Here is a 16,494-nt window from a genome sequence, read left to right on the forward strand (position 1 = left end):
CACATTTTTTTCAGCACTGGGTCCCTTATAAATCCAGTCTCAGATTTTCTAAAAGAAGAAAAAGGAGGAAGAGGTGGAGGAAAAAAGAAAGAAAGAAGAAAGAAAGGAGGGAGGGAGAGAGGGAAGGAAGGAAGGAAGGAAGGAAGGAAGGAAGGAAGGAAGGAAGGAAGGAAGGAAGGAAGGAAGACTAAGATGGAGCTAATTTTTTTAAAGACAGTATTTAAAAAGAGGCATCAAGCCCAATGGCAGAATACTCACCCCAACCAGCTAGACAAAATTTAAGGATATAATTTGGTATGTATGTATTGAAGACTTTGACTAGAGCAAAGTACATGTGGACTGCTTCCAGGCCCATCCAAGTCAAAGACACAAGCAGAAAGTAATGAAGTGCCACTGCAGCTGTGATACATAGTCCCACTTTCTGATATGATGCTAGCCAGGAATTAACCAGAAATGCTAGGTTGAGCATCAGTAGCGCTGTGCATAGGTTGATCAGAATTTTGGAAGGATAATCTTTTCGAAGTTTGCTTTAAAACAAATAAACAAATGTTAGGCCAGATGGGATCTCCTTACCAAATTAAGTACTGCCACATCTCATCTAGATAGTAAAACAACAAGAATTGAGCATTAGTGGCACATAAGTCCCCATCCCTCCCTGAGGAGTTCTGGATAATAAATGGTTGTACCAATCGATGGGAGTTATAGTGGCTTCGTTTTCCTGTGAACACTTTCTACTGTTGATACTTTAAAATTGTGCTATTCTGGTAGGTGCCTGGGCATGTAACTGGGGGGGGGGAGTGGATTTTTTTGTTTTGTTTTTGTTCGTTGTGGTTGTCATTGTTTTTTCTTGGTTGGTTGGTTTTTATTGTTAATAAAACTTTTTTGTTTGTTTAGTTTTTATACTTGAGAATTGCATACAGCTCTACAATGAAATATCATATCTACCTCCATTTTCTCCTCCACTCCTCCCATTCTCCCCCCATCCCCGCTCATCCACCTCTCAACTTAAGGTCACTTTTACAAATAATTATGGTTTAAATGAGCAATTCTGTGATGAGTAAAGATGTTGAGAAACTTATCATATGATCACATACTTACTAACCATTTGGATGCAAATTAGGGCTGCCCAAGGGCATCCTTTCCTCTGAAGTGTTCACTCAGTTATTTGGTCCACTTTTCAATTTTCTGTCTTGCTTTTTAATTTGCATGTGTGCACATATACAAACAAACACAAACACACACACACACACACACACACACACACAGAGAGAGAGAGAGAGAGAGAGAGAGAGAGAGAGAGAGAGAGAGAGAGAGAGAGCAAATATCCAAACATCATCTCCCAATTTGGTTACCCTTTCACTAACTTAATTCTTTTCCTCTGATAAAAGGATTCTTGTTCCTAATGAAACTTTAGACTTTTCCTTTTATGGCCGCTGTCCTCGTATCAGAGTAGAGAGATTTTACTCTTGATCACAAACCTCGCTTTTAAAATACTCCAATAAGTTATTTTGCTCTTTTAAATCTTGCCCACTTCAGAATATAATGATGTAACCTCTTTCTGTTGTGTTATATCCATGAATTTAACAAGGTTTCAATGACAACACATCCATAAAACCAAATTCAACTTGCTCAGAGCTAAGTTGTACAAACTTACTGGAAAGCTATGTATGTCACCATTGCAATCCCCAGGAAAATGGAGGAGATCCCACATCCTGTATAAGTTATGATCACTAGTATCCGTTCGTTCACTGCATCCACCGTAGACCTAGACAAATCCTAGAATTGCAATATGTAGTGCTTTACACATTTATCAGAACAAGTTTCAAGAAAAATGCTTCTAGTGCTCACAAACAGGTGGTTCCCAGGACATATAGCACCTGTGTTATAGCTCTTATATAGTCAGATGGTGTGAGTGTGTATTGATAAGAGCATATACAGTTTGACCAGGTCTATGACAGCTTACTGTGCACAGAGCATGGAAAGTCATCAACAACACTGAAAGAACATTTAGTCCCTGGCTTCTTTGTCATTAACATGTTCAGCACTTGAAAATATAACTAAGCTAATGGATTTGAATATGGGATGCAAAGTGAATCATTATCTGAACTGAGTGTCCCCAAAAATACTACACAGAATATTAAAAAGATGTTGCTTTTCCTTAGACCTTAAATAACTTTTATAAAATTAAGAGATTAAAGTGGTCCGTTGTTTAAATTAATAGTCCTGTCATGTCTTAATCTGAAGACCACAAAGATCTGCAATGACATGCAATATTATTTGAATATATACATGCACTGGTTTGAGCAGAAAATCCATAGCTTTCATTAGACACTTATGGTTCTATGCCTCATAAGAAGTTAGGATGTATTTTATAGAATCTAGGAAGTATTAATCTATTCTTGGAGTTCTCAATTAGAAGGAATATATACCTCCTGCTGGGACATTTGCCAGGACCTAGACTTATGTTTTGGTTGTCACAACTGAGGAAGGTGTTAGTGACTTGATTGGGAAGAGGCCTGGGATGCTGCTGACCATCTTACAATGCACAGAACTGTTCTCCACATCATAGAACTCTGTGTTCTAAATATCAGTCTCATTGAGATAAGAGAAAATCTCCCTCCTAGCATTCACACTTCAGAAGAAAGATCTATGTTCCAAGCAAGTGAAACCCCTCAAAGCAAACTGCAAAGCTAATTGCTGATAGAGCTAGGACAGGGGCATGAGGCTTTTGATGCATGTGGTATAGCCACCGGGAGTGAACAAAACAAAGTTCTCACAATTCGGCCTTGAATATGTTGAATCAAGGTTTCAAAGGAAATACAAAGCAAACTCAAGTCAGTGTGGATAGGCATCCCTATGCACCCACTACTTGGGAGACTCTGCCAGGAAGATCATGAGTCCCAGACAAGCCTGGGCTACACACTGACTCTGTATGTTATACAGCGCTTCTTCAGTTATCTTTTGAAGTTGGAGGAGTGGGGTCTTAATTTTATAAAGAGAAAAATAAACACCGGTTTCAATATTCTCCATTTTAGTAAACACATGGAAAGAGCCATTTTCTGCTTGCATACCATTTTTCATTATTTAGTTTACATGTACATTAAAAGCTTGAACCTACTAAAAGTTGTCAAAATTCCATTGAAGAGTGATAAAGAGACAACTCACCATTAAAACTCCAAAGTGGGTGAGGTGGTTACACTGACAGATTGTGTAATTTACATTGGTTTCCTTTACTTTACAGCCTGATGAATTCCATCCACCTAGCCCATCTGCGGGGGACAGAAGGGAATTTCAAAGCAATTTTACTTTTCTCAGAAATGTTTAATTTTTCATTATATGAACCATCCGAACGTGTGTTACAATTAGCATTGTTTGTTAAGACAGCAACATTGAGATACAATTGAACAGCAAAATTAGATTACATTTAAAAGGCCAAATTGACGTGTGTGTCAGGGGTGCAGGGTGGCGGTGGGGCTTTGTGCATAGTCTAACTTTGTTGTCACTCACTTTTCCTGTTTCTGTACCGTGCCTCTGCGGATTAAAGTAGATTCTAATCGAGCAACTGTTCCTGCCACCATACTGAAACGACATGTTATGTAAGTAGCCAATAAAATAAATAGACAGATTTGGATGTTTCAAAAGGACCTAGACTTTGGAATATAGGCTGCCACTTAGCCAACTCGGGCGTTTATATTAGAAGCAGCCAGTTGCACCCAGAAACTTAATGGGCTCATGTGATCATGGTCTAGAGATGCTTTCAGCCCATTAGAACCTTGCAGATCTTGGGCTCTGGAGCTTGTTTAGGGTGGTAGTGCAGCAAAAGAGTTATCTCAGGATAGGTATCCAGGTGTGAGCAGATTTGTCACCCTGGAATAATGCCTATAGATTCCAGATGTTCTAGATTCCCAGCATAGAAAGCCAAGAGTTTCCTGGGAATGGGAACAACCACCAAGAATCAACACAGGGATCAACGTATTGAAGCTGTGGAGGACAGAGCTTGTCACTTTATAGGACCATTTTTCTGACAGACTTTGGGGGAGCCAGGGGAGGACACGTTGTTTCTGCTTGTCAGAAAGAGGTAGTGTTCTGTCCCCTGAGGAGCTAAGTAGAAGAGTGTCTCTTTTCTCTCAGATTTCTAGATGGGAAAAGTACCCAAGCAGAGCTCCCTAGATAGAAGAATGTTTTCTCACCAGCAGCCATGACATTCCTAGGAGAGATTGGTTGTGTGGGAGAATTCTCTGAGATATGGTGTTAACCCTAGACACTCCAGGGGAGGTAGCAAACCTAAGAGAAATCCAGTCAGCAGTAATGACACCCAGCACCTTCACAGATGCAATTAGCCAAGCAAGAAGGACTTTTCAGGATTAGCAAAGAAGTCTCGTCTTCTAAATGAGATGATTAAAAGATTGGATCCATTACAGGGCATAGAGCCTTTCCGAGGACTCACCATCATTATAAAAGAGTGGAAGAAAGTAAATAGTGACAATCCTGGTAAGAAAGTACACCTAAAGAGCCAGGGGATCCCTCCTCAGGCCTCTTCAAATAATTCACAGTTATTTGGCACTGGGACTTCAAATTGCACTTTTTCCAATCTTACTTACCCATAAGTTGGGTTATTTTATAATTTCTATAATAAATGTCTTATCAAAAGGAATTTTCTTAAATGTCATGCCCTAAAAGTCATATAGGGTATCTTGGTCATGCAGAGTGCTCTGTGGTGCCTGATTAGACAAGAGCTGCACAATATGGCCTCCCTCTCAACCCCAGACAGGTCGAGGTCTGTTTCTGTAAATACTTACCGTTAGTGTCGAAATCCCAAAAAGCACAGGAAACTTGATCATAATTCTGAAAAAAGAAAATTACAGCTAAAATAGCTTTCCTTGCAAGGGTTACTGCACAGAATAATACACAGAAGTGTTTTCAAGTTTTTTTAGTCAGTGGAGACACAAGTGTACACACATGTAACCACACAGAAGAAAGAAGGGGCAGAAAGATCATCTATGACTAGTTTTTAAGTCTAACTCCATCTAGCTCTCGGCTTTGAAACAAGAAAATAGCATGTCACTACATAGCAATGTAGCATGTGCCATTTACTAACAGTAAGATCTGCCAGTTGGTGCCAGGCTCAGGGGGAAGCTGTAGATAACCCATGAGAGAGTGATGTATGGTAGGTATTCTTTATGAGGCTTTGGAATTTGGGACTCACAGCTATGATCATTCTTCATGGATACATGCCTAAGTTGCCTCCTCATTAAGCCTGTTGAAGAGTCCTAAAATTTTCCCTAGCTCATACAATCTCAGAGAGACTGGAGGTAAAGGACAATTTATTCCCAGGAATGATCTGAGAGTCATAGTCACAGTCAAAATTGAGAGATCTTACCCACCTAACATGTTTTATTTTCAATCTGGTTCCTAAATTCCCTCTCCCACTCTCTCTTCTTTTCTCTTTAAGACTAGTGGAAAATATGTTGGACCATATGGTTTCTTAGATAGGGAATGAAGGAAGCTATTAAAACTTCACACTGGACACATATTAATGTCAAAGAATGAAACAGTAACTAATTCTTTTACTAAGACTGAATTTGATCATTTAGTAATATATGCCTTATATTATTCCATATGATTATCATTTTAATCCTTTGGAAATTAATACATGTATTAATGCTCATGAAAGATCAAAGAATATAAATGTTACTTTCAATGAAGTTGTTGTTGATCTCACTCAAAAAATGCATGGAATTTAAAGGATTTTACTGTTACAACCAAGAGATCTGCTTAGTTACTGTCTTGCTAGAATGGCTGCTATTCCAGATCCTTTGAGGGGACAGCATTGTTTCTAGAAATATTCAGTTATACTTCTGCTACATGAAGTTGGAAAATCATCATGAAGTCTTTGAATTGAATGCTAACTGGCCATTTTTTGAACAGGAAAACCACAGAGGAGTTCTGTTTGCTTCCCAGATGAAAATAGATATATTACCCAGTTTCCTTGAATATGCTTCAGAATGATAATCACTGGATCAGCCAAGTTTTGAATGGACATATTTGAGATGCTTGCACTCACAACATATGTCATTAATGTAGTAGTAATGTTTTTGGCCTGCAGATGAAACATAAAGGTCTTAAATGTCTAATTTCTTATATAAGCATTATCAATCTACAATTGGTGATGTGCTACACAGTTTGGGCACAGAAGTGTGGAAAAACCACAATCTAAGGGTGAGTTTTCAGTCATTCAGTTCATCTCTGCCATTCACATAAGGCTCAGTGATTTTAAAAACTAGAACAATTCATTAATTTATCTATCTATCTATCTAGAACAAATCTATCCAACCAACATTGGGCTTGTAGCCCTTGCAACAAAGTAAAATATACTATGCTTTGGTAATGCTCCAGATCTAAACATTTCACAATTTAATTTGGTTGTAAGTCTTGATCATCCTTATAAGAACACCTTTTCTAATAAGGGATCTGAATACATCATGAATTAGTTATGAGCCATTTGATTGTCTATCCACCATAGGAGAAGAAAGTAGGTTTATCAACACCCATCTTGGAGCATGTCTTCAAGAATAGTCAGCTCCACTCTGGAAGACCACAGGCTCTGAGGCCCAAGTCCACACATTATATCCTGGCATGCCTTTCACAGTCTAAATAGCAGGTATTGGCCCTTTGGATCCTGTGATCCAGATAGTTGGCTACATGCTTTCCACATGCATATTCTTCAGCTCTCACTGACATCACATGGCCATTTTTATCAGCTAAACTGAGGTTTGGGTAGGCTTAGTACCTGTATGTACAAAGATCACACAGCCAATGAGTGGCAGCATAGGAACTTTGACCTTGTTAATTAGAGTGGCTCATAGCTCTACAAATATGTAGATTTAAAGACAACAAACTAAAATGTATTTGTAAAGATATGAGATTCTCTAATTAACAAGGCCAAAGTTCCAAAGGCCAAAATTCCAGAAGGCCAATTAGCTAAGTGATACTTCCTCTGTTGTGTATATAAAACCACAGATAGGCTGGAGTAAGATGAGAGGGAGATGAAGAAAATCCTCTATTAAGAAAGCCTGATGTGCAGATGACATCCACTGAAGGGCCTACTGGACATGGTTAGAAGATGCCACTGGGAAAATAGTGTGCCTAGCTACTCCCTAGTCAAACTAAACATTGAGTAACCATGAATGTGCTCTTGGTCAACTTGGAAGTGTCCTACTTTCTGTTCATGACCACTTGTGTTCATCCTAAACAGCCGTGTGATGGTTAATATTGCAACATGATAGGATCTAGAAACTTGATAGTATATAAACTTCTGGGCATGTCTGAGAAGCATCATCTAGGTTGGGTTGGCCTCTAGGCATACCTTTGAGGGAATATCTAGATTAGGTTAATTGAAGCAGAAGATCCACTCTAAATATGGGTGGAACCATTCATTCAACTAGGAGTCCTGGGATGAATAAAAAAGGAGAAAGCTAGCTAAGCATCAGCAGTCATTTTGGGCTCTACTGCAGACACTATGTGATCAGCTTTCTCAAGCCTCTGTCACAAGGATTTCCTTATTGTGGTGGACTGTACCCTCAAACTGTGAACCAAAATCAATCCTTTCTTGCTTAAGTTCCAACAATTAGACAAATAACAAATACATACATACTCTGATGACTTAGTATCCCTGAGGCAGCCTGCTAAAGCAAAACATCAGCAAACCATGATGGTGGTAAGGTCTTACTGACACTCAAAAAAAAAAACAAGTGATAGCCTAAGTCCCCTGGTTCTTCCAAAGACCTTCTCTTCTCTGGGTCATTGGTAACATGAGGAAGGAGGGTAGACCAGATGAACTCTAACTATCCTCCAACTTAACTTAAGGTATGCAGTTCTCTGCAGTGAAAAGGCCAAAGGAAGAAATATCCATTAAAACACACTTAACTAACCCATTCTCTGGATTCATGTTTCTTACCTATTGTAGTGGCATATTGCTCCACCAATGGGCTTGGAGTGGTGGCCACACCTTAGGGCATGGCTTCAGTGTATGCAAATGTGACCCCTTATTATTTTTTTGCAGATTTTTTTATTTGAATTAGAAACAAGATTTTTTTTCATGACAATCCCAGTTCCCTCTCTCTCCCGTCCTCCTCTGCCACCTCCCCAACTAAAACCCTACCTATCACATATCCTTTCTGCTTCCCCTAGATGGTGAGGCCTTCCATAGGGTGTCATCAGAGTCTATCATATACTTTGGGATTGGGCCTAGGTCCACTCCCATGTGCCTTGGCTCAGGGAGTATTCCTCTATGTAGAATGGGCTCCCAAAGTCCACACCTATGCTAGGGGTAAGTACTGAACTACTACAGGAGGTCCTGTAGATTTCCGAGGTCTCCTCACTGAAACCCATGTTCCTGGGGTCTGGATCAGTCCCATGATGGTTTCCCAGCTATCAGTCTTGGGAGCAAGAGTTCCTGGATGTTCAGGTTAGCTGTTTCTGTGGGTTTCACCAGCCTGGTATGGATCCCTTTGCTCTTCACTCGTCCTTCTCTGCAACTGGATTCCAGTTCAGTTCAGTGATTAGTTGTGGGTGTTTGCTTCTACTTCCACCAGGGGATGGATGAAGGCTATAGGATGGCATATAAGTCAGTCATCAATCTCATTATCAGGGGAGGGCATTTAAGGTAGCCTCTCCTCTGTTGCTTAGATTGTTAGCTGGTGAATTGTGATCCCTTATAAGGAGGAGGAGGGGTTGGCTCAAGGTCTCTTGGGTTGTGGTTGGAGCATCCTGAAGGGCAGAGGCTGCATCGCCAGGAGCAGGAAGACCACGGTGGTTATTTACCATCATTGTGTGAGTGCGCCCCAAAATATATATATGATAATTCTTTATCTGGGTAATTGTGGACTTCCTTTAACATACCTTTACTTGGCACCCAACATGAGCCAGCACCTCCTCTTCCTTGTAAGGGGTCACATGTACACATTGAAGCCAGGCCCTAAAGTGGGGCCAGCACCCCACGTTCAATGGCAGAACAAGATGCCACTGAAACCTACAACACAGTAAGCACAGGGGGGATCATTTTACATTCCTCTAGACTCAAGTTTTACCTGTTATACCTCTGAACATTTATACAGATGTTTCCTCTGTGCCAACTCTATTCACTCATTTCATTTTGTGCCCCCTTCACAGCTGAGATCTCCTCTAACCCAGGTAGTCCCTGCTCTTCCCTCTTCTACAGTCCCAGAGTCCTTACGCCATAGTGTGCTTGCTCAGTTCCATTGCTCCTCCCTAAGAGCTGCAGCTGGTGGAAGAAAGGAAGAGGCACAAGATGCTTAAGAGTGGTGGATTATCAACAATTTCTAAGGTAATATGTTGTAACGACTGTTAAGATTTCGATCAAAAGTTGTCAGAGAAAGCTGTGTAAAACTAAGGCTGTGGGGCCTGGGCACTGAAGAGAAAGGTAGTTACAGGGTAGCATGCCTTCAATCATTTACTCCTCAGCCACTAGTGACATGGGTCCAGCCCCATGTCCCTCTTTTAATGTTAGAAACTTCTACTTTCTGTTCTCTTTTAATTCATTGTATTATTCCTAAGAGCAGACCTCACCTCACTCTTGCTTAGCACTGAAGCCCTAGCACCCAGCACCTAGCATCCAGCACATAGCACCCACTACCATGGAAGACCTAGAGTAGGAATTAAATGACTATTTGATGAATCAATAAATGATTGAGTGAATGAAAGAATGAATTATGTCACCTTCAGCAAAAGCCTTCCCATTTCTGGGTCTTGGTGACCTCACTGGCACAATGAAGATATGGACACTGTGAGTTATGAGGGCGCTTCCAGCTCTGAATTGGATGCCAAGCTGGTTCTAACCCTTCTTCACATGGCACTATGACGTCTGTAGGCTAATTTTGGCGAAGGTCTTTAGTCTATTTCAATGGAAGGTGCTAGCGAATCAAAATTACTTATTAAGTGTGAAATCTATGCAAAGCAAGTTTATCTCTCATTCTGAGAGACAAGCACAGCCCTCTAAAGGAAGAAGGGAAATTAAGACCAAAAATAATGGCATCTCTGATGACACAGAGCAGTGACAAGAATACCAAAAGGTTCAGACAGCTATGGAACACATTTTAAATAATTATTACAATATTTGTCCACTAATTTTTTCCTGGGTACAGAGAAGAGAAAATGGAGTTATTAATTCTGGGGAGGCATCCTGGGTAGGATTTGAACTAAAACTACAGAAACAAACAGAATTTAGCTAGAGAGAAGAATGGTTACAGAATGCCAGGGAAACAGAATACCTTGCAAACACATTTGGTGGTGACGTGGTACACTTACATTGGTAGGTGCTAAAACTATCTGCCATATTTTTACTAGACAAGTATAATGTCCTCCCCAATAAATCTGTGAATATTTGACCACTAAGAATACATTTCTTTGGACAGTTCCTTAGACATGCAAGCACATCTGGACAAATTAATTTCAAATATAGGAACCTTGAGGTTGGGGAGATGGCTTAGTGGCTAAGTTCTTTCTGTGCTAGCATTGGACCATTTTTTGGATCCACAAAACCCATGTAAAATGCCAGGAGGCTGACCTCTAATTCCAGCTGTGGAAGGCAGACACATATGATCCCCAGACAAGTCACATTGGCAAGCTGTGGTTTTAACTAAGAGACATTTTCTTGACGAATAAGGTGGAAGAACAATTAAAGGATGATTCTTGACATCAACCTTACGCCTCCCACATGCACACATACACACATGCATATGCAGCCCCTACATATACATCCATATGTGTTTATGTATGTGTGTGCCTGTGTGCCTGTACACACAAACATGCATGAACACACACACACACACACATACACACACACACACAAATGATAAAGAAAAAAAAACCAAATGTCAGAACTTTGACAATAGACAACCTGAACTTGATCCCCTAACTATACCACTTCATCACTGTGTGACCTTAGGTCAAACTATTTTGCTGAGCCTCAGTTTCCCATGAGAAATAAATGAGGCAGTAAGCATAAATTCTAATGACTGAAGCTGGTTGTGGTGGCACATGCCTTTAATCCCAGAATTCAGGAGGTAGAAGCTGTAGGATCTCTGACATCCTTATCTACAAAGAAAGTTCCAGGTCAGCCAGAAGTTCGTGATGAGAGCTTGTCTCAAATTAACAGTGCTCACTGTCATGAACTTCATGCCAGCTCTGGTTGCTGTCATCTCAACAGCATGATGACATAGAGTTGTCCTAGGCAGAGACCCAATCCTATAATAACAACAGCAATGCAAACATTTACTCGGTGCTTAGGATGTGCCAGGCAATACCATAAGCACTTTACAGTTATTAACAGGTCCATAAGGTCCTATTCTTAGACTATTTTATGTTGCAAAAAAATACAGCATCCAGAGGTTGAATCACTTTCCAGAAATCATACAGGTAGAAGACAGCGATGGTGGCTTCAATTCCCAGCAGCTGGTCCCCGGACCACATTCTAACTTAAGGTGAGTTTTAGATCACTCAGAGCTAGAAGCCATGAGAGATGGAGGAAGAAATAATAAGTTGAAAGCAATCTCATCAGGAGAACATGCCGTTCTTTTCTTGCTTTGAAACATCTTAAGGCCTCTATTTGGTCACCAGATAACCCTTAAGGTCCCATCCAAAGCTTAGGAGCTGTGAAAATTCAGAAGTTTAAAACATCATTAAAGTAGATGTTGATTCATGTGGAGGGCCAGAGGTTGTGCTGAAAGACTTGTGGAATCAATCAGAGCATATTCTAAAATAAACAGAACATCATGAAAATAGCAGTAGTTCATAATTGCAGTGACTCACCATGTCAGTTCATGACAGTTACCAGAGGCAAAAACTTACCTTAAAGAGTGAGGTTTGGCCAAAAAAATTAAACAAGATGGTTTGTAAGCCATTAAGAGGAACTTTTTCCCTCAGTGATTTAGGCAAATATATGGAAGCCAAGACCCTCCTTAGAGGGATACCACCAAGGAAAATCTGCCAAGAAAAATCAGGAAATGAAAGCTGGAGTCTTCACCTATCATAGTGACATCCCCTCCTCGTCCCATGCCAACCAATTCAGAGTTCCCACAGAGGACTGAGGCTGAGAGGTAGGGCCTGGTTCCATGGGCTGCCACACACTTGCTACACACACACACAGACACAGACACAGACACACACACACACACACACACACACACACACACACACACACACACACACACACACACACACACACACACACACACTTTTCCTTCCAAGGTTCTCTCCTTTTCACCTAAGTCCCCACATGTGGTAAAAAGAAGAATAACCAATTAGGTAACTCCCCCCCTCCCAATGTTCAGAAATAAAGTTGAGTTGAGACATCAGGCTACCTTCTCCTCTATTGTTCCAAAAGCAGAAACAACAAACTATACGGTGCTATTAGGCACCTGCTGCACAGCCCATTGAGCAATGCTTTCACTAAAAGTGAGCCAGGGAAGTAAGGCATTAGCCTTTAGTAATTCTTCTAGAGACTGGTGCTTACAAGGACATGCTGGTTTCATTTGTAACAAATAGTATTTGGTACACACTAGACCATTTTGAGAATGGAAATGGGCTTTATTAAAAATCACAATCAGAAACCTGAATCTTCCAGGAAACAATGGGTTTAATGCGCCTTCTCTGCATTTTCCATATCTTTGTCAAACTTGAGAAGTATGTTGTAATAGGATATTAGTAAACAGAGTCTCAGGGAAGTTAAAAGACTTATCCAGAGGTCATAAAACAAGGAGGTAACTGAAGGAACACGTGTGATTTGAGTCTGTATTTTTCCTATTATCCATGATTCTGCTCAGTGAGATATAACCTAGTTGGGTGTAGAGTAAGGGAGGTATGTGTGGCAGTGTACAATGTTTGCAGAATAAATTGATGAATGTAAAACCTGTGTGGACTTTCTAGCACAGCTGATGACCTTACAGGTCACGATTTAGTTTCAGCATATAGGCAAATCGGTACCAAAAAAGTGACTAGGGCTGATTGTCTGCTTACCTATTGATGTTTATAATGGAGACTCCATATGTAAACAAGGAGGTCAGCACCTGCTTCTAGTATGGCTAACTAGCTCTTAATGGGTGAGGAGTTTCCTGAATATAACTAATGGTCATTTGAAAGCCCAGGAAAATTAACACTGGCAGATAAATTCTGGAGTAGAGAAAGCACCCCGAAAAGGTAAAAGTACAAGGTGAACAACCTGTTTTCAGCTGCTCAGCTAATGCTGGGCTGACACAAATACTGCTTTGAAGGGCATCTAAAAATGCTGCTGGAGAAATCTACTTATTCCTATTGTGAAGAATCAGAAGCAAAGTATCAAGAAAACCACAAGCATTGGAAGGACGGGATGGGGAACATCTTGAATGGAGAGAGCTAAACTCTGTACAGGGTTATGTGCTAGCCTCTGAGTCATCAATGCAGAGGACAAACTCCAAATAAAGATGAACGGACTCAAATGAGATTTGAAATGCCACCTAAGACATGGAGATTACTTTGACTCCAGACAACTTAATAGCCCATTATAACCAAATCAATAGCTTTCAGAGAAATATATTAGACAGGAATTTCCACATAAGAAAATTCACAATGTTCAGAATGTAATCCAAATTTTCTGAACCTATGGAGAAAGAATTCATATGATCCTTTATTGATGGAGAACAATCTTGAGAGGACACAAACACTAAAATTAACAGACAGCTGGAGAGATTTGTTAAAGGCTAGGCTCACAACCAAAAATAAGATTAACAATGATTTAAAAGCCTCAAGTACAGCTCTGCTCAGGTATTTAAAATAAAATATACTTTCAATTAATGCAAAGAGAATGAATAATACTAGAAAAAAGAAACAGCAAAACAATAAGAACAAGAAGAATACAACAGAGGAAAAGAAAATTCTAGGATGACCATTAGAATATTTTGGTTGTACTAGATGAGTTCAACAGTTATATGACAATAATAAATGCCACTGAATTTTAAGATACATGAACAGAAATTATCCCATCACAAAACAGATAATAAAATAATTAAAACTATGAACAGAAGCCTAGTGGTGGTGGTACATGCCTTTAATCCAAGCATTTGCAAGGCAGAGGCAGGCAGATCTCTATGAGTTCGAGGCCAGCCTGGTCTACAGAAAGAGTTCCAGGACAGCCATGGTTACACAGAGAAACCCTGTCTTGAAAAACAAAACAACAACAAAAAACTGAACAGAATCTCAAGGACTTTTGAAGATGTATTAAAAGTTCACACATACATGAAATTGGAGTCTCTAATGGACAGAAAACATGGTGAAGAAACAATATCTGAATAAATAATAAATTATGAATTCATGAAACTCAGCAAATCCTGATAGGATAAATACAAAGAAAAACACACTATGGCACATAATAATCAAGCTGCAGAAAAATCTAAGAAAATATTAAAAGGCAACAAATGGAAATGATATATTCCACATCTCATACAGAGAAACAAAATTTAATTGATACTGATTTCTCACCAGGAGATTATGACCAGAAAAGAGAGTGGAAGATTTTCAAAACATGATATGAGGGTGGGGTCAAATAACCTTCAAATCAAAGAAAGATATTTTCAGAAAAATTAAAACTAAGATAATTCATCACAAGAACAGCTTGGACTGTGAGAAAGGCTAGGTGAAGTTTGTGAAACTACCATCAAATGATGCTAGATGGAATTCTGCTCTTCAGAACTTGAGAGGCAGAGGCAGAGGCAGAGGCAGAGGCAGAGGCAGAGAGGCAGAGAGGCAGAGAGGCAGAGAGGCAGAGAGGCAGAGAGGCAGAGAGGCAGAGAGGCAGAGAGGCAGAGAGGCAGAGAGGCAGAGAGGCAGAGAGGCAGAGAGGCAGAGAGGCAGAGAGGCAGAGAGGCAGAGGCAGAGGCAGAGGCAGGTGGATTTATATTAGTTCAGGCCAGCCTAGGCCACATAATGAGTTCCAGGGCAGCCAGGGCTATATAATGAGACCCAGTCTCCAAAAACTCAAATAAATAAGTAAATAAATAAATAATCATAAAATTCTCTTGTAAAATCTATAGTCTTTCAAGGATGACCTTTGCTAAGATTTCTAGCATTGTGGAAAGAGTGCCTGAACTGGCCTTCTCGTGTAATCAGATTGGCTACTGCCCTAATTGTCATCATAGATCCTTCATCCAGTACCTGATGGAGCCAGATACAGAGATCTACAGTCAAGAATCAGACTGAGCTCCAGGAATCCAGGTGAAGAGAGGCAGGAACTATATGAGCAAGGGAGGCCAAGATCATGATGGAGAAAGCTTCAGAGACAGCTGAGCCAAGCTCGTGGAAACTCATGAACTCTAGACCGACAGTGGTAGAAGGTCCAGGGGACCCAAATAAGACCTTCATATGTGGGAGACAGATGTGAAGCTTGGACTATCAGAGGAGCCCTGGTAATAGCACCACGATACAAACCTGGTACATGAGCTAGTTAGTTGGAGCCCATTCCCTATGGTGGGATGCCATGCTCAGTCTTAAAGCATGGGAGAGTGGCTTGGCCCTGCCCAACTTATTGTGTCAGATTTTGTTGACTCCTCATGACAGCCCTTACCCATGAGGAGGAGTGCACTGGGGGTGGACTCGGGGGAGGTGAGAAGGGTCAGGAGGAAGGGTTGGATGAGGGGTGGGAGGGAGAACTGTGGTTGGAATGTAAAATGAAATTTAAAAGAATAAATAAATAATAAAAAAGAAAAAAATTAACCTATATAGCATGGGACCGAACTAGGCTCTCTGAATGTGGGTGATAGTTGTGTGGCTTGATCTGTTACAGGAGCCCATGGCAGTGGGACCAGAACCTATCCTGGGTGCAAGAACCAGCTTTTTGGAGCACATTCCCTATGGTGGAATACTGTTTTCAGCCTTGATACATGGAGGAGGGGTTTAGTCCTGCCTCAACCTGGTATGCCAGACTTTGTTGACTCTCAAAGTAAGGCCTTACTCTCTCTGAGAGGTGGATGGAGTGGGAAGGGAAGAGGTGGGTGGTGGGAGAAGGGGAGGGAGGGGAAACTGGGATTAGTATGTAAAATGAAAAAAATAATTAAAAATAAAATTAGAGAACAGGGAGTATATGAATGTATTTATGGTTTTAAATTCTTACTTTTGTGAAGCAGCCAATATTAACTCTAACTAGAATATGAAAAATACTATGATGTATATTTTAATCTCTAGAGCAAACATTAAGAAAATTGCAAAATTGTAAAAATTGCATAGTTTATGTCAACTTGGCACAAACTAAAGTCATCTAAGAGGGGGGGACCTCAAGTAAGAAAATGCCTCCATAAGATTGGCCAGCCCATTGCAGGTGATGCCATCTCTGGACTGGTTACCCTGGGTTCTATAAGATACCAGGCTGAGTAAGCTGTGGAAGCAAGTCAGTAAACAGCATGGCCTCCATGGTCTCTGCATCAGCTCTTGATTCCAGGTTCCTGCCCT

The 16,494-nt window shown here is 40.5% G+C and overlaps 1 protein-coding gene across 1 annotated transcript in view; it reads right to left on the bottom strand.

Annotated features, from left to right (window-relative positions):
* Positions 1–16,494, bottom strand: part of Adgrg4 (adhesion G protein-coupled receptor G4) — an 86,260-nt gene that overhangs the window by 15,969 nt on the left and 53,797 nt on the right. Inside the window, exons 12-17 of the mRNA XM_027433398.2 lie at positions 11,869–12,003; positions 5,981–6,100; positions 4,800–4,845; positions 3,166–3,269; positions 1,655–1,776; positions 259–527 (exon numbers count right to left, since the gene is read on the bottom strand). Coding sequence (XP_027289199.1) covers positions 259–527; positions 1,655–1,776; positions 3,166–3,269; positions 4,800–4,845; positions 5,981–6,100; positions 11,869–12,003 — 796 coding nt within the window. The remainder of the gene's footprint in view (positions 1–258; positions 528–1,654; positions 1,777–3,165; positions 3,270–4,799; positions 4,846–5,980; positions 6,101–11,868; positions 12,004–16,494) is intronic.

Source organism: Cricetulus griseus, chromosome X (genome assembly GCF_003668045.3).
Source record: "Cricetulus griseus strain 17A/GY chromosome X, alternate assembly CriGri-PICRH-1.0, whole genome shotgun sequence".
In the NCBI taxonomy this organism is placed as follows: domain Eukaryota; kingdom Metazoa; phylum Chordata; class Mammalia; order Rodentia; family Cricetidae; genus Cricetulus; species Cricetulus griseus.